This window comes from Lepidochelys kempii, chromosome 21, assembly GCF_965140265.1.
Source record: "Lepidochelys kempii isolate rLepKem1 chromosome 21, rLepKem1.hap2, whole genome shotgun sequence".
Classification (NCBI taxonomy): Eukaryota; Metazoa; Chordata; order Testudines; family Cheloniidae; genus Lepidochelys; species Lepidochelys kempii.
The window spans coordinates 14748478-14767584 of record NC_133276.1 but is presented as its reverse complement, the minus strand read 5'-3'; the positions used below and the strand labels follow the sequence as shown (position 1 = coordinate 14767584).

The following is a 19107-nucleotide window of genomic DNA, read 5'->3' as shown; positions in this document are numbered from 1 at the left end:
CCCACAATGCACTGTTCCATTTGGGAAATTGCAAACTGTGAATCTGGAGGATTTGCTAGAGCATTAGGGATTGGATGAATTTCCCTTTTCTCTTCCCTGGGATAAAATGGATTTGAGATTTGCACAGGATTTGAACTTCTCATCTCCTGCCTTTGTTACCCTTGACAGCCAGTGGCTCCCCACTGCCTCTTAGTCTCTCACTGTGACCCATAATGGTGGAGAATCACCAAAGCCAGATGTTTTTGTTTAGATGCTCGACAGTGATATTGTTAACGTTATTGATCTTTAACTTTTCAACATTAGGTTTCAGTCAACAGCAGATTGAAAAGCATGGATCACTAAAACCCCTCAGAGCTGTGGTCAGGCTTGCCACAGACTCAGGCATGCATCATAGCCAGAATTTTCAAAAGAGCTTAGCACCTACAGTCTAGGATAGACTTTTAAAATACTTCAGCTCCCATTGTTCACCACAGTAAGTTACCAGATTTTCACAAGTGCTCAGCAATATAGGTGCACATTGGACACTGAGATTTTATAAAAATCTGGGCCCCAGTTATGAGTGCTGAGCAACTGAATATTTGGCTTTGAGCAACAATGGTGCAAATATAAACGACACTGGGCCTGATTCTACTTTGCACAAATTGCACGGCTCTGGCAGTGGGAAGGGGCTTTACTGTAGAAGTTACATCTGCTCCAGGTTCCCTTTAGGTTACCAGGGAAGAATTCTGCCTCCCAGCTCTCCCCTTTTACAATATTGCAACAGCTCACAGGGTGATAAAAGCCCCTGAGGTACGTGGAAAATTCCTCCAGTCATCACCCCACAGCACAACAAAGAGGCCTTAATATAAATGGAACCAGGCCCTTTGTGCTAATCCGGAATTTTTCCACTAAATATATTTTTGTTTGGAAATGCTGATGGTTCTGTTTCGAACAATCTCACGGAGAATGGTCGGGCAAACTTTCCGTCTTTCAAAAACATTTGGGGGGCGGGGAAGGGAAAGAAGTTTGGAAATTTTCGGGCTGTCTTTTTGACACTTTTGAAATGAACGGCATATCTCAAAATTGACCATATAGTAAAACCAAAATTCTTTCAGATGTTAAAGTGTAAAATTGAAATGATGCAAAAAAAGATTTTTGGTTCAGAGACTTGAGACTTTGTCCCAATTTTGACTTCTGCCCCTCCCCCCACCCTCCAATTCAGGGTGGGAAAATTTTCCCACCATCTCACAATTCCCACAGGACAGGGACACTGTTTCCCATCAGTCCTACAGGCACACTTCCAAAAAGGTCCGTTCAAACAGAGTGCCTCTTGAGAGATCCTTAATAAAACCGTGATTCACCGGCAGCGCTGGGGGGTTTGGACAGAGCTAATCTTGTTAGAGAAACTGGACAGCTTATACAATAAGGGGATGGAGGAAACACATTTAATGTCCTGTATTGGGTTGTTGGGGAAAGCAGCTACATCTCATTAAATCTTAAACCAGGTCTAAACTACAGAGTTAGGTCAACACAAGGGCAGCTTACATTGTCCTAACTATGGAAGTGTCTACACTTCCACATCTCTCCTGCCCAGCGGCACTGCCCAACTACACTGACCTAAACTCCTTCACCTCCAAGTGGTGTAGTTAGGTCCATGCAGTGTCAGTGTGTAGACGCTGAGTTGCTCATGTCAACTGTTACTGGCTTTCAGGAGCCCTCCCACAATGCCCCATTCTCACAGTACAATCGATACAAGTCCTCCTGGTTAGGACACACACCGCCAGCACAAAGAGCAAAGTGTCAACACACACAAGCGAAGTAATTACTGCGATGGCTGTATGCTGTCATAAGTTAGGTCAACTTACTTCTGTAGTGTAGACATGGTCTTACGTGGCAGATGGATCCAAATTGGCTTGGATATGAACATTCCTGGGGCTTGAACTGTCTCAAAGGCCATGAACAAGAGTAACAAACACTGCATAGAGCTGGAAGAGGGTTTGGTGGGGCCCACAGGGAGCAGCAGTGTTAGAAAGGGCCTGTTTAACATACTGTTTAATGAGCAGGGCAGAAGGGAGTAAAGGGCACGTGAGTGAAATTTGTAGGTGATACTAAACTGGGAAGAATTGCAAACACCAGTTAGGGCAGGGAAATAACTGGTTTGACTCTTCTCATTTACAACATGTTTACACCTGTGTAACTCCATTGGCTTGACTCCTGATTTACACCTGTGGAAGTGAGAACAGACTCAAGCTATGTCTACACTTAAACTGCAACAGTGGCATAGCTGCAGTGCTTCAGTGTAGCCACTCACTTCGGCGCGAGGAGGGGTTCTCCCATCATTGTAATGAATCTACCTCCCCAAGAGGCGGTAATTAAGTCCACGGAAGAATTCTTTGGTCCTCCTAGCACTGGCTACACAGGAGGTTAGGTTGGCTTAACTAAATCGCTGAGGGGGGTGGGTGGGTGTGTGGATTCTTCACACCTATGAGCAATATAGCTGGGTTGACGTAGCTTTTTAGTATAGATCTGGCCTCAGGTCTTGCATTCCAGGACCTTAGTAGCCCTGTTGTGGCTTCTGCCCACTCCTGAGAAGCTCTGATCTATGTATGAGAGCATATTCAGCTAGAGCTGGCATGTCAGGACACCAAAACTGTTTGTGAATTTAGGTCAAATGTGGTGAGTTATTTTTAACTGGGGGAGGGGGGGGGAAACCACTGACAAAATATTTTTGGAAATGTCAATGTTTTGTTTCAGAAAGGAAAGATTTTGACTTTGTTTCCAAATTCAGCTAATTAAAAAAACCCCAAAAAGGTGAAAAATGCTTGGAAAAAAATGAACTGAAACTAAAAAAAGGAATTTATCCAAGGTCGAACGAAAAGTTGTTTGACTTGAAATGAAATGTTTGGAGCTTTCCATTTTGGTGAGAAATACCAAAAACACTTCAAGTTTGGTTCAAACCGAACTATTTGACCTTTTTCGGTTTGGGGGGCCATACTGGTCAGCCATAGGTTCAGCCCGGCCTTGGTACTGACACGAAGGGATAGGTACATTAGAAACACACCCACCAGCCAGATCAGAGAACTAGAGAGAGACCGCTTGTCATCAAGTGGCTTATAGGCATCACAGCCAAGGAGAGTTCTGAAAAGGATTTTGCAGGAGGAGAATGAGGTGGCTTTGTGGCTCTTTATCCCGAGCGTGAGGGGCAGCCTGGGGGAAAGCACAGAGGTTCTTGTTTGAAAACATGATGGAGGTTGGCAGGAGTCGATATCCAGATGCTGAATGAGAGATGATAGGTGGGTGGGGATGGGTGGGCTTCCTATGAAGGTCGGTGCCTATGGAAAGAATCTCTGGGTGGCAAACGTTACTTGGCTTCAGGGAATGAGCCAGCCCTGCAGGATGCTGCTGCCACCCCTCTGCCTGCCTTTACCACGCCTCTCAGCAGTTACCACTGCAGCAGACCCCTCACCACTTCCTGACTCTGATCTGCAATGATGGGAGCTCTGGTGTCTCCAGAGGAGATAGCAGAGTTGAGCTTGTCCCTTAGCGAGAAGGGCCTGAGCCCTAGCCCTGCATACCCCAAACAGATGTGGGGGTGTCTGAGGTCTGGAGCTGGAGATAGCCCTAGCTTATCTTCTTGGAGTGGACTGACACCCCTTCCAAGGAGAGCAGTTTCCCATTCGTGCTCCCAGGGGGGTGAATTCCCTAGCTCGGGTTTCATGGGCTGCTTGGAAATATGGTTCCAATCTCCTGTGGGGAAGGGGTGAACTGTAATACTGGGAGGAGAGGGGGCCTCTGGTCCCGAATTAGCTGCCATTGTCAGCATCACTGTGAGAGGAGTCGTCTCCCCTCTAAATGAAAGCAAAGGGGAGAGGCTCCATCTGCTTGAACTTCATGGTATTTTGGCTTCCAAGGATGCATTTAATGGAAGGAATCTGCCCACCAGGGGGGTGACCTTCAAGAGAGCTTGGAAGGGAAGGGGGAGTTCAGCAGGGAGGAGGCTGCTGATTGACAATTAGCATGGAAATGCAGCACCATGGGCACAGGGGGATCATTGTGTCTTGGGTGTGCCACGTTAAATGGCCAAAGAAGCTAATGACAAAGAACAGGACAGCCAGTTCCCCCCTGCTCCTGATTTATTACCCCCCATAACTCTCCCCACCATGGGGTGAATAGGACACTGCCAGCTGGTGTGGGTGGCTTCTTCCCCAGAAACCTCCCCGACTCTTGCCCCCCTCCTTGCTGCTGAGTGTGACATGTGCAAGCCCCTACCTGGCCCTGTCATGGGCGTGTAGCTCAGTGATAGAGTGTTTGACTGAGGATCACGTGGTCCTTGGTTCAGATCCAAGTGCCCCCTTACAAGCTTAGTCTGGGAGGGAAGGGACTGCAGGGCTCTGCTCTGGGTCACCCTGCTGGGGGGCCCAGCAAGGTGGGGCACAGTCTGGGAGAAGGTAGCACATCCGTATCCACAGCCATGGACACATACACAGCCACAAAAGTATGCACGCACCCCATTGTGATGTGTGCGCACCCACAGGCTGACCAGCCTGCGCACGGATGCCTGTAAACACACATGCAGACACACTCGACACCTGTGTGTGCAGAACAGCACCTCTGCATATGTAAAAGCCCAGAAGCATACTGTCGAATAAGGGCATGCAGCAGTCTAACCCATTTTGACTCTCCTTTTTAAAACCCCAACTGCAGAGCCAAGGGTGCAGAGGGGACATGTCCCCTTTCGTCCATTGCAGGACATCCTCGCCTCCCCCCCCAGCCCATTTCAGAGCAGCCTTCTATCTCTCCCTCTCTCATGTATCTGGTACATTCCAATCTACCTGAGAACTGGCTGCTGTTCGAATGCCCCCCCCCCCCCCCCATGCATCCTCTCTTCACCTGCAGGGGAACCCCCAAGATTCCTGGTGCAGGAACCAGCATTGCCTCTGGTTTTGTGTGGTGGCTGTTTAAACTAGCCAGGGGCGGCAGCTCTGGAAGCTTCTCCCCCTGCTCCCCCCTCCCCCCGTAGTCTCCTTCCCCCCCGGCATTCTCTCCCCAGGTGGAAATGGCCGTCAAAGGGAGCAGTTTCACCCAATCGCACTCCCCGGTGACAAACAGCCCGGCTTGCCGGGCAGCTGACGTACTGCGCAGGCCGGAACCTGCCTCTTCGCCCGCACATTAAAGAGACGACCCTGTGCTATTTATGCTGTCGGAGGCCTAATTATGGGAGCAATTTTGGATTCCAGCGGTGGGGCAGGGGGTTGAGTTGGGGCTGGGACCAGCACAACCGCACATGGCCAGCGGTGAGTGGGCATGCCTGGTGCCGATCCCAGAAGCGTCCTACAGCCCACAGTCTTTGGCCTTTTTCAAAACACTCGCTGAAATATACGTGGCAGCTTCTGAAATGAATTTGTCAGTTAGCACCCAGTTCACACCCACGTCTTTAAAAAAGGAACTGGATTTCTTGCCAGTTTTTAATTCCTACATCCCCTATCATACCTATGCCCGATCTCAGGTACTGGTGGCTGAGTTTTACACCTGACGAGGGCATCGGGAGGACCTGTGAAAGCCCTTCACCCCCAGCCATTGGGTGGCACCACTGCCATGGATGTGCTGCCATGTCTCATGAGTCTCATGGGCTTTCATGTTAAAGCCCCAGCTCCTGGAGTCATGTGAATAAATGAGGCTCACCGGTTTCCTTAAAAATAAAAGTAAGTTTCTAGACCTCATGGTTGCAGAACAGAGCTTGAAAATGTGACTGCAGTGATTAGCTTTAAAATCCGGTTTCAGAGTAACAGCCGTGTTAGTCTGTATTCGCAAAAAGAAAAGGAGGACTTGTGGCACCTTAGAGACTAACCAATTTATTAGAGCATGAGCTTTTGTGAGCTACAGCTCACTTCATCAGATGCATATCGTGGAAACTGCAGCAGACTTTATATATACACAGAGAATATGAAACAATACCTCCTCCCACCCCACTGTCCTGCTGGTAATAGCTTATCTAAAGTGATCATCAGGTGGGCCAGTTCCAGCACAAATCCAGGTTTTCTCATCCTCCACCCCCTGGATTTGTGCTGGAAATGGCCCACCTGATGATCACTTTAGATAAGCGATTACCAGCAGGACAGTGGGGCGGGAGGAGGTATTGGTTCATATTCTCTGTGTATATATAAAGTCTGCTGCAGTTTCCACGGCATGCATCCGATGAAGTGAGCTGTAGCTCACGAAAGCTCATGCTCTAATAAATTGGTTAGTCTCTAAGGTGCCACAAGGCCTCCTGTTCTTTAAAATCTGGAGATTTTAGAAACTAATCTCATGATTTTTGGGAGACCCAGCTCAGGACTGTTGAACACATGAAGCTGGTGATGCTGCTCCAGTGTGCTGGCATCAGGCACCGGCAAGCAGTACCAAGGAGGCAGATACATACCACCTTGAGGAGGCGACAGGGCGGCCAAGGCATTGGGTTTAGGCTCAGGAGATCTGGCTTCGGTTCTTGGCTCTGACAGAGCCCCCATGTGATCATGGGAAGGTCACGTGTCCTCTCTGTGCCTGAGTCACCATCTGTAAAAGTGACTGTAACAATTAGAACTGCTCAGAGAATGGAGCAGAGGAGTGGGGGAGGGCTCTACGTAAATGCTAGAATTTCCCTCGAAAAACCAAAAGGCCAAAATCCATGTGAACGGAGTCATAGAGTTCAAGGCCAGAAGGGACCACCAGATCTGACCTCCTGTATCGCATAGGCCCCCAGCCCCACCCTGCCACCCCACACCAAGCCCCACCACCAGAATTAGTCTAACGTTTTATAGCCCTCAGAAGACTCAACTATTGTGTGCTACAGGCAAAGAATAGGAGGGACTGAGGTGCCAGCAATGCCCCAGGCCCTAGCAAGGGCAGGGCATTGATTTAAGTGAAATATATCCAGATGGACCCTCTTTGAATTTTACTGAGATTGTGGCCTCAATGACATCTTGTGGCAGTTAGTTCCACAGGCCAATCCACATTGTGTGAAAAAGGGTTTCTTTTATTAGTTTTGACTTTGCCACCTTTTGATGTCATGTCCCCTTGTTCCCATGTTGTGAGATGACAGACGTTCCCGCTCTCCCTTCTGCAGAGCGTTTGCCACTTTGTATTCCTTTACTGTGCCCCCTTTTCATTCACCTCCCCGCTAAGGTAACCATCTCAATCATTACTGTCTCTCCTCATGTGGGAGTTTTTCCCTGCCCCGATCATTCTTGTCACCTGTCTCTGAACCCTGTCTTCCTCTAAGAACATAAGAGTGGCCATCCTGGGTCAAATCAATGGTCCATCTAGCCCAGTATCCTGTCTTCCAACAGTGGCTGGTGCCAGATATTTCAGAGGAAATGAAGAGAACAGGGCAATTATTGAGCGATCCATCCCATGCCGTCCAGTCCCAGCTTCTGGCAGTCAGAGGTTTAGAGACACCTAGAACATGGGGTTGCATCCCTGACCATCTTGGCTTATAGCCATTGCTGGAGCTATCCTCCATGACCTGATCTAACTCCCTTTTTTTGAACCCAGTTATACTTTTGGCCTTTCATAACATCCCCTGGCAATGAGTTCCACAGGTTGACGGTGTATTGTGTGAAGTACTTCCTTATGCTTGTTTTAAACCTGTTGCCTAATAATTTCATTGTGTGACCCTTGATTCTTGTGTGATGTGAAGGGGTAAACAGCACTTTTTTCTCCAGACCAGTCGTGATTTTATAGACCTCTGTCATCTCCCCCCTTCTCTCTTCCAAGCGGCAACGTCCCAGTCTCTTCAATCTCTTCTCAGACGGAAGCTGTTCCGTGCCCCTAATAATTTTTGTTGCCCTTCTCTAATTCTAATACCTTTTTTAAGATGGGCGACCAGAACTGTGGACAGTATTCCAGTGTGGGCACCCCATGGATTTATGTGGTGGCATCATGATATTTTCTGCATTAGTCTCTATCCTGTTGCTTATTCACTCAAAGTCTCCTGTGGCAATGGGTGTGATCCAGGGCACCCAAACCCCCCTGAGCTCTGGAGGAGTTTGGAGCTGGCTATGAACTCGTGGCTCTGCTCAGTGCTTCGACAGTGATGGTGATAAATTGGAAGGAGTTCAAAGAGGCGAGACCCCAATGAGCAGGGATTTGGAGAGACTGACCTATGGGGAAAGCATTAAACCTGCGCAGTCTGGCGAAGCGGTGGGGGCATGCTAACAGGCAGGTGCCAGCCAGGGCAGAGAGAGTGGCAAAAGAGGGCATAGGAACAGAGGGGAGAATAACCCCAGCAGCAGCATGGTCTCTGTGTCCTAGCAAGGGGGGGTCGTTCCCACACTGCTCTGCCATCACTGCCAGCAAAGCCGGGTTTCTCCTTGCAGTCACGGTTAGTGGCTATCTTTATGGAGGAAAAAGAGTCAAGGCCTCTTACAATGGCAGAGACAAGCCTCATTTCCTCTCTCCTGCCTTAGTGGCTGTAGCGCAGAGTCCTCCCCCAGTGGGGCATGGAATGGCCCCAGCCATGGGTTATCACTGGGGACTGAGTTTGGGTCCTTCCCTGCTAGAAGCATGAGCCTCCCTCACCATTAGCCGGCAGCAGTAGTAGGCCATTATCCCCTCACGTGGGTTAGCCACTAGAGGGGAACACTAATGAACAGGGTACTGAGCGCGAGTCTCACGTTCAGCATTCAGACAGGTTTCAGAGTAACAGCCGTGTCAGTCTGTATTTGCAAAAAGAAAAGGAGGACTTGTGGCACCTTAGAGACTAACCAATTTATTTGAGCATCAGCTTTCGTGAGCTACAGCTCACTTCATCGGATGCATATCGTGGAAACTGCAGCAGACTTTATATATACACAGAGAATATGAAACAATACCTCCTCCCACCCCACTGTCCTGCTGGTAATAGCTTATCTAAAGTGATCATCAAGTTGGGCCATTTCCAGCACAAATCCAGGTCCAACTTGATGATCACTTTAGATAAGCTATTACCAGCAGGACAGTGGGGTGGGAGGAGGTATTGTTTCATATTCTCTGTGTGTCTATAAAGTCTGCTGCAGTTTCCACGGTATGCATCCGATGAAGTGAGCTGTAGCTCACGAAAGCTCATGCTCCAATAAATTGGTTAGTCTCTAAGGTGCCACAAGTACTCCTTTTTCGTTCAGCATTCAGTCGTATCCACAGTCTTCTCCTAGGCTGTAGCAAGAGGCACAAGATGCAAGTTAAGTGTCCCCTGACAAAGCACCGGCATTACAGAGATGTTGATGTGACACTGGCTCCTCTTTTCTGCAGGCGCCTCTCTGGAAACCAGCTCTCCCAGATCCCAGGAGAAGCCTTTTGTGGCCTCTACAGCCTGAAGATCCTGTAAGTACTGCGTTTCCCCAGGCACTGCCGTTGCACTCTTGCAGGGCCATTGTCCCAGGGGGTCGCACATGACGTGGGACTCTGCTCCGTTCAGAGGCAGCTGCCAAGCCGCAAGGCATCCAGTTACCAGTTTCTGAATCCACACGGGTTAAAGTGCCCAGCCAAATGATCCTGTGGCAGCTCCAGGGCATGCTGGGGGCTCTGTCCTGCTGGGGGTCACAGCTCCTGTCTGCATCGTTTTCTGTGTGTTCTGCAGGATTGTACAAGAATAGAGAGATTCCCCGCCCTGGGGCGAGTCCAGGCAGAAGGCCTTTCTGGGCTCTGTTTCAAACCCTGGCTGTGGGGAACTTTTGGCTTAGCTCGTTGTTTGCTCTGACCCAGCTTGCAGTGTTCAGAGAGGAAGGGTTACTCGGTGGTTCGAGCAGTAGCCTGGGATGGGGGAGAACCTGGCTCAAGTCCTGATCTGTTGCGTGACCTTGTATAGAGTAGATTGCCACGCTGCAGCTCAGCTCCACGACATGTGTGCCCCTAGATCACGATACTGCCTGGGAACCAGAGACTGGCCCAGTCCTGAGATCCTTACGCAGGGGAGTTTTGCCTGAGTACCCACTGCGTCAGATGCTTGTGTGATTTGTCTGTACTTCGTAACTTCTTCACAGGTTGTGTAAACTTTCCTCAGCCCCGCATCACACCCTGCTCCCTCTTACCTGGCCTTGTCTTCCTGAGAAGGAGGCCTAGCAATCCCTAGCCAGCATCTTTCTGGCACAAGACAGCCGCCTTCCCCCTCATCCTCAGTGCAACATCAAGACCCAGAAAACCCCTGCTGGGTCTCCTCGCAGCCAATCACCCAAGCCCTCCCAATGGGAAGGGGTGTGGGGCTAGGGATGGCCCAGTGGGCAGAGACAGATGGACAGAGGTTACCAAATTCACAGGGTAGAATGCATCACTGCAGAGATGGGGTCTTCCCAGAATGCATCACTGCAGAGATGGGGTCTTCCCAGACTGGAATATGCCTGACTCTTTGCTGCTCTGAGAGGGTCCGGCACAACCTCTGCTCTGCTATCCAGCTGCCCATCCCTCTCTTCTCTCAACAAACACTTCTGAACATCTCTCCTGCAATAAACATTTCACCCCGGAGGCGATGTTTTGAACTCGACCGCACTGTGAAATCAGTGCAACCGGCATGGTTTATACGAAGCGAGCAGGTACAAACCTGCTCCCAGGATTAGAGAGTGCAGCCCTGTTTACTAGGTCTTCTGAAGATATAAAGTATGAATTCTGCCCTAAATCTCTGGGCTTAGCAATCAGATGCTTCTTTATCCATAGCCTGCATTAGGCAACGTATCAAAGGAACTGAGGAAAAACCGCAGCTCATCCACCCAGTTTCAACAAGGGGAACTTTCTACTCCAGGAACTCCTGGGTTTTGAAAGCCTCTTTTCAGCCATTTATATTTGACTGACTCCCAGCCAGCTGCTGACGCAGAATGTAGGAACATCCTAGGAAGGATGTGTTACTTCCTGAGTTTGCACAGCATCCCCTGCAGGCTAATGGGGAGCCAGCTCTGCCTCTCCAGACACCAGCACAGATTGTGTGACACCCTGTGACAATCCCCGGGAGATGCCAGGCTGGGGCCTCGGGCAGAGAGGCGAGGAAGGGAAATGCACATGGGGACTGGATCCTCCAAACGCTTACTCCAAGGCTGCCATCTGCATCGCTGTATTCCTTTGCCGTTGAGGCAGGGGGCGAAGGCTAATTCTAGCTCTTCATGCCGACACTGGCCATTTTTTTTGCTAGGATCCCTCCCCGCCTTATGGAACAAGACCTCAGGGCTAGCTCTCAGCACAGGCCCAGCATGCAGCCGCGTGGGGCCCTGCTTTGCAGCACCCAGGCCAGGGACCGAGGGGGACTGTGTGAGGAGGCGAATCCAGGCTTGACGCAACCCAGGAGGCCCCACGCATGTTAAAGCCATGGGGCCATGCAGTCTCCCCTGCAGCCCAGAAGGGGGCGCTGACAACCTGAAGGTGCATCCTTCAGACCGACTTTCCGTACCTTGGGCTCCATTTGCCTGGGCATGGTGGCTGCAGTTTGCTCTTCTCACCCCCAGCCCCCCAATCCAGCACTGACAAGGTCACCCCCGCGCCCCCCCCCCGGGACGATATCTGACAAGCACCTCCACCCTCTTGCAGAGAGCCCATGTGGGAGAAGGCAAAGAGGATTAAAATCCCCACCCCACCTCTGCCACCTCCATCATAGGAAAGATGCCAGCTGGTTGCTGTCTATGCAGCTGTAGGGAATGCCCAGCTCCCTGGGGGACAAGACACCCCCTTAAACCCCACGTGGGTCACCGGGGCTGCAGTCGTGTATGGAGGGAAGCTTCTGAATCTGGCTGGGAGGCAGAGGTTCCTTGGCGGGGGGGAGAGACAGCTAGCTGGCTCCATGAGACCGACCCCCTCTGGGGTGAGTCCAGGCTGAAGGAATCTTTCCAGGCACTTAGTTTCAAACCCTGCTGGATGTGGGGAGCTTTTGGCTCAGCTGGTTATTTTGCTCCAACCCAGTAGTTAGAGCAGTCGCCTGGAATGTGAGACCCTGGTTCAAATCCTTGTTCTGCCTAGTCAAAGTGCCAGAGAATCCCCCTGTGACCTTGGGTTAGTCAATTAGCCTCCCTGTGCCTCCGTTCCCCATCTCAGCAACTTAGGCTTGAACTTGAGTTGCTACCCCATAGGGCAGCCTAGGATTGAACTTGAGCTGCTAACCCGAGTTAAAAGCCAAGTTGTCCTGTCTCTTCTTATCCCTTGAAGACCTGGACTTCGCAGATGATGTCACTCTCCTACCACATACCCAACACCATACACAAGAAAAAACAACTCGACTCAGTGCATTGGACTGACAATCAACCGCAGTAAGACAGAGATCATGACCTTCAATATTGCCTCACCATCACCAATACAGCTAGAGGATCGTGTTCTCACCAATGTAGAAACATTCACATACTTGGGCAGCACCCTCAGCCAGGATGGTGGAACAAGCCAGGACGTCTGGAACAAAATCAATAAATCCAGGAACACCTTCAGGAGCTTAAATACAATCTGGAAATCATCCAAATACAACACCGAAACCAAACTCAAGATTTATCAGAGCTGCATACTTTCAACACTACTTTATAGTGTAGAATGCTGGGGAATGAGAGTGTATGCCATGTCCAAACTGTCTTCACTCCATAAAACCTGCCTCAAAAAAATCCTCCTTATCTTTTTGGCCTAGAACAATCTCCAGCCAAGATCTGTTCACACAGTGCAGCCAAGAGGATCTGAGCACCATCATTGCCAGGAGGTGTTGGAGATGGATCAGTCAGTGCCTCAGACAGAAATGGATTCCATCACCAGAGTAGCGATAAGATGGACACCTGAAGGCATGCAAAAACGAGGCCACCTGAAAACAACATGGCAAAGAGCTGTGGAGTCACCGCTGAGGAACCATTGAAAGACTTGCTGGAAACAGACAAGAGTGGGAGAGCATTGTCATGGCCCTAAATGCCCGAGGCGTAACAGGAACATGATGATGATTGATGTCCTGTCTTCACTGTCATGTTAAGAACACACTGTTTTCCAGTGTAGACATGTATCCTGCAGTAAGTGGCCCCCAGGTGCTTGTCCCTCTCCCAGCATTGATCACCGTTCCAGTGGTTCCCAGCGTCTTTGATATCTCTGCGTAGACAGGCTCATTTCTTATGTTCCTGCTGAAGGTCTGTGCCTTGCTCACCTCACAGCAGAGATTGACCAGGCTGGGTTCCTCTGACCAGCTAGCAGGGCATCAGGTGCTAGGGCTGTCTAAGTGCTGGGTGTAGCTAACACACGATAGGGTTAGCTCTGTTTCCAGTTGAGCAGGCCACATGGAAAGAGAAGGTTAAAGGCCGAGCAGCTGTATTTGAACCAGGAGGTTTCTTCCGATGCCTGGGAACCAAATGGGAATGGAAGGGCCAGGACACACAGGCATAAGGGATTGTGGGATATCATTGGCGGACTCTCTGAACGTGAGCCTGGTGATCTGGGCTTCTGCTATGTCCCCAATGCAAAATGAGCAGGCTTGAATCTGTGCCACAGTGGGACGTGGGCTCAGACCTGTATCCAGGGCAAATCCCCAGGCCTGTGTCCTGAGAGACTTCTGGTACGTGTCAGAAGGCTTTGTGTGTGGACAGTAGTAGGGTTTGGGCTTACAACCTGGGCTCAGACTCAGGTTTATGAAGTGTAGACATAACCCTTCTCTGGGTCTGTGCAGCACCTACTGCAATGGGGCCCCAATCTTGGCAGGGGCTGCTAGACACTAGTAAGGTATCAGTTTTGCCATTTTATGGATGGGGAAACTGAGGCACGGGGACTGAAGAAAGAGATTTATAGGAAGGGCCGATTATCACACATCTGCTTATGGTGGGGTTCTTAAACCTTCCTTTGAAGCTGATAACTGTCAGAGACGCAAGATGGGAGTAGCTGGGCGTTGGGTTTGATCCAGGGTGGCAGTTCCTCTGAAGTGATTTGCCTGAGGTCACACAGTGAGTCAGTGGCAGAGCTGTGACTAGAACTCTGGCGCCCTAATACCCAACCCTCGTTCCGGCCGTGAGAGCTCTCAGCTCCCCTTGCCACTTGATCTCTGCATCACACTCCCTGCCATGAAGCCTATTCTGAGCCAGCTACTCTGATCCTTGGTGTGATGCCCCAAAGCACTGCGCCACTGAATGAGGACAGCAAGAGAGGCACCCCTGCCCCCCCTCCCCCCCCCCCCAACCCAAAGGGACGGAGGAATCATTTCACTGGGCTATTGGGCCATATTCAGTGCTTGTGGAGTCACCTGCATGTGTGTGAAGTTGGTGTGAAAAGGCTTCCCTTTGATTGGGTAGCTTTCGCACCCGTCCTATCAGACAATGTCCTGGCCTCGGTTACACATGGCTTTGCCACCATGAGCACAACGCCTCTGTCCTTCCCGGACTACCTGGGCTTCCCATAGATCAGCGAGTCAAGCTCAAGGGCTCAGTCCTTGTCAAGACTCACCCTGGATCTGGGCCATTGAATCTAAAGGATTGTGTAAAGCTCTGGGATCGCAACAGTGCGTAAGAGTTCTGCTGCCCAGGTTCAACAGAACTTTCTATCACAAGGGGAAAAACTCATCCCAGCAGGAGACAGAGCTTTCAAGAGGGCCAGACACAGACTGAGGAACAGTCCCCCACAGGAACACTGGACCTTCTCAAACCGCACTGCCTTCTGCTCCAAGTGCCAGGCACACATCTCCGTCTGGTCTCCTCTGATATAAGGAGGTGATACCCAGAGATTCGATTTATAGATATCAACAGGCATGAGCTATCCAAAGGCACCAGCAATCCAGGCACAACCGGCATCCCAGGGCCTGAGCTGCCTTAGAAATACTTTAATGTGTGTAGTTGTTTGAGGTGAATTTCATTCTGCTGAAGTTTGATGTATTGAAAACTATTGACATGGTAGGCTGTCACTTTAGATGCTCAGTGTCTTTTCCTTGTCCTGCTTGCAAGGTAGGAGGCTCTATAGGGAAGCATGAAACCTGGGCCTAGCAGCAGTCCGTTCTCCAGACAAGCAACCTTGGGAAAGAGGGTTAGTTGTGCCTCAGGGAGCAGCCTGCTTTGTCTCTCTCTGTTCTTGTGTGTTTAGTCTGAATTCTGAGAAATAAAGTAGTATTATGTTGCACTCTTCCAGCAAGAGGATTTCTATCGCACTTCTCTGTAGGCCAGGAACATTAAAGATGTGTCTGTGCCAGATTCCCTCCCCTCCACCTACTCAGAGCTCTCGGCCATCACGCTTCAGCAAAGTCAGAGAAGCGCTAAGCCTCCATTCACCCATTTTTGTGAGTGGCTTTGCAAGGCCCCTGGGAACAGGTCACGGCCTCTAGCCTTTCACACAGCCTGCCCCCTACCCGTGGGGAGCAGCTTTCGCTCTGAGCTGGGTTCTAACAGGTGAACGACCCAGGGGGAAATGAGCTATGCATCCTCTTGCACGGGGGTAGAGCAGGAGCGACTCCACTGAAGTCCATGGGACTGATTCTCCCCGCACTGGTACCATGTGGGGTCACTCAGCCTAGTGCAAAGTGAATGCAAAATCCTCCCCCAGGGCCAGGTTTGCCGAGACTCCCTGGCTGCTGTGTGTCACTTGACTGTACTCCTGGCTGGTGAGAGAGGGTTTGTGGCTGCATTGCTGGTGCATCAGGTGCCTGGCAGAGGGAGACGGATGTTAGCAGAGTTACTCCTGCTTTACACCAACATGGGAGGAGACTCCGGCCCCAGTGGAGAATCCTCAGGCATCAGACCCCCCCTCCCGCCCTGTCCCTAATGATTCATTGGCCTGATTCTCATTCACACCAGTCTGGCAGTGTAAAGGGGCCTTCCTGCTTGAAGGAGCCATGGTGCTGGAACATGGGATGCTGCAGCACCCCCTGTCTTGAAGTGGTTCCCAGTATATACCGCATTTACAGTTTGGTTCAATGGCTCTCAGCACCCCCACTATACAAATGGTTCCAGCACTCCTGGGTGTCAGTGAGAATCAGGCCCTCATTTATAGGGCAGAGAAGGAATTTCTGATTCATCCAGGAGCAGCCCTGGCCCATCAGTCTGCAGCACGTGTGCAGTTACAAGCCAAGCGGGCAGGGGAGAGCCCCTCTAGAGGCGGCGGGGAGTGAGGCGCAGACGGCAGGTGTCCTGGGGAGAGCAGCTGTGTACAGAGAAGCACAGGGCATAGGATGGGAGGGGGGAGAGAGAGGGTTAGGAGGCCTCGAGGTGGGATTTGGAGGGTGTCAGGGAGTCAGTTTGGCGCAGGAGGCCGCAGCGGGGGGGGAGGGGGGCAGCATGGGAGGACATGCCTGTTATGAAATGAACAGCTTTCCCCAGGAGCCACGAATAAATGCTCCCTCTTGAAATAACATTTCCCCTGCCGCCGCCCCCCCCCCTTGCCTGGGGTGGTGGGTGTGCCGCCCTTGATCTCACCCTTTCCCTTTATTGTTTTTAATGATCAAGCAAGATGAAACGGTGAAGACATTATCAGAGGAAGGCTTGGATCAGCCCCACAGACCAGCCCTACCTTCCCAGGCCCCAGGTTACGCACACCCTGGCCTGCCTGGAATACTCGCTGGCTTGCATGCAGCTCACGCCGTACGGTGCCCTTAAGGGTAGGGTTACCAGATAGCAACTGTGAAAAAACGGGACAGGGGGTGGGGGTAATCGGCCCCTACATAAGAAAAAGTCCCCAAAAAACGGGACTGTGCCTTTAAAAACGGGACATCTGGTCACCCCACTTTAAGGGAAAGGGGCACAGTGCTGTCCGCTGGCCCTTGCAAGAGTTAGGGGGACCCCTGGTGGTGACGCTGGACAAGTCTGGGAGCCCGAGAGCCACAGGGTCTGTCTGTGGCCAGCAGCCTCAGTTGAGAGCCCAAGTGCTGTCCCGTCTCCATGGCACCGCCCCCTGCAGTGCAGACGATGGTGCAGTCGCTAGGGGGCTGCACTCCCTCCATTTACACCAGAGATCCATGTGGCTCTCAGCGTGGATAGTGGCATTGGCGCCAATCCACACCTTCCTTTGTGCAGCCCCACATGAAGTGGGGAGCACCCCACCGCCCCCAGGGGCTGGGAGAGATGGGATAGTCAGGCAGGGAGCAGCTGTCCCAAAAGCCGCAGTGGACTGATGGGTGCTGCTGGACCCGGGTGCTGCTGAGGTCTGAGCTCCGCTCTGCTGCTGCCTTCCTTAGGGCCTTCCCTTCTCTGGGCCACGGTTTCCCCATGTGTAAAATGGACTGCGGGGGGGACCCAACCTGAGCTGCAACTAGCCAGGCTTAGTATGATTAACGGGGGGATGCTCATGTTTAAATCCCAGGCTAAAAATCTGGGTTGTGAGCTCTTGGAATTCATAGAATATCAGGGTAGGAAGGGACCTCAAGAGGTCATCTAGTCCCACCCGCTGCTCAAAGCAGGACTAATCCCCAACTAAATCATTGCCACTAGGAAATACCCCTAGAGAAGGCTGGGCGCCATCCACCGAGCCGATCGGAGCAGGGGCAGAAAGAGTTTAAACAGCTGCTGGGCAGTGGTGCTCCCTGGGGAGGAAGGATGTCCCAGAGGTTAGGGTGCCAGTCTGGGCCCGAGGAGACCGGGATTTAATTCTCACTACCTCACTGCGCATCTCTGTGACTCGGTTTCTGTACCATCTCTGTGCCCCTTTTTCTCTCGGCTACCGCTCACGGTGGATATTGCCCTGCACATGGGTCTATCTCGGATGACACAACTCAAAGCAGTAAAAGTGTCTTTGACTTGCAAGACTCTGGATCCCCTCCCTGCGGGGGAGCAGGGCTAATAAATAAGAAGTGCTCAGTTTTGCACTTTTCAGCGAGGAACTGCAACTTAACAGCCAACTATGCCACGGGCAGGCAAATAGCTCTTTTGCGTCATTGCTCAGAGGCAGAGGGTCAAAGACCTTGCCACGTGCTCGCCCCAGCAAGGGTGGGGGCTACAGAGCCTGGCAAAGAAGATCCTATTGTACAGAAAACACAACAGCAGAACTTCCAGGCGAGCAGATGCTATTGCAGAACATGACAAGTGAGGAACGACAGGCCGAGGGAGCCCATGACCAGCTGTGTGTGGCCTCGCTGTCAGGGTGAGCTTGGCGACCTTGATTTCAATGGGAGTTAGGCACCTAAATGCCTTTGAGGCTCTGGGCCCAAGACTTTTCAGGCAGCAGCGAACACGGGGCTGGAAGTTTCGACTCTGCTATGACGGATGCAAAGGAAGCGGGACAGCGAGATTTGTTTCAACACGTACCTCGTGTCACGCCAGTGTTATGGCCGTGGATTGCAAGAGAGAAACTAGATAAAAGCGTAAATCCTTTTGCTGGAAGGTTGCAATGTAACACTGCTTTAGTTCTTAGAATTCAGAATAACACACAAGAACCAGAGAGAGAGAGAGAAACCTCTCTAAGCCTGACAGGCACAGCTCATCCCACCTTAGGCTGGCTGACTGCTGGCTGACTGCTGCCAGTGGTAGGTGGCAGGCTTCATTACAAAGTCCCCTAGTCTGCAAATGTCCATGAAGGCAACAAAGAGCTTACCCGAGCGACCACAAAGATGCTGAGCCCACCAGCTGCACAACTCGCATGAGCAAAGAGGCAGCCGGGGCATTGCTTAGTGATGCCCTCACACCAGAATCATTGGGAAAGCCAAAACTTCAGCCCCCTAGGTTGGTTCCAGAGGCAGGTGGGGGACAACTTCGAGGGGCGCCAAATGGCTGTGCCACTCTTGTTCGTGTTCCCTCAGCTGCTCGGCGTGGTGGGGAGAAAACGTTTTCTGCCCTAGGGCCGCTTTTGCATGGCCACAATTGAATGGGCGAGGCTGTTGTGACTCAGAGTACCTATACATTGCAAAAAAAGGACCCCAAACCATGGCAGCAAGTCTCAGAGCCCCGGTCTACAGACTCGGGCTTGCGCTAGGGGGCTAAAAAGAACAGTGTCGACGTTCCCCCTCAGGCTGGCTCTGGGTTCTGAGATCCACCCCCCTCGCCAGCTCTCAGAGCCTGCACACCAGCCTGAGCCGGAACGTCTACCCTGCTTTTTTAATCCCATCCTGCAAGACCCACCAGCCTGAGTCTGTAGACCTGGCCTCTGAGGCTTGCTGCCAGTGGTTTTGTTTTTTTGCAGTGTAGACCTACCCACAGAGGTTAGAGTCTAAGGTCGGAGGCTGAATATATACAATAGTAACTGGAGCACTATCTGAGGGGCAAAGGCATCCCAGCTTGT

The 19107-nt window shown here is 51.3% G+C and overlaps 1 protein-coding gene across 4 annotated transcripts in view; it reads left to right on the top strand.

Moving 5' to 3' along the window:
* Positions 1–19107, top strand: part of LGR6 (leucine rich repeat containing G protein-coupled receptor 6) — a 205712-nt gene that overhangs the window by 80932 nt on the left and 105673 nt on the right. For all 4 annotated transcript variants that reach the window (XM_073320016.1, XM_073320018.1, XM_073320017.1 and 1 more), the window contains exon 3: positions 9244–9315. In XM_073320016.1, the coding sequence (XP_073176117.1) occupies positions 9244–9315 (72 nt within the window). The remainder of the gene's footprint in view (positions 1–9243; positions 9316–19107) is intronic.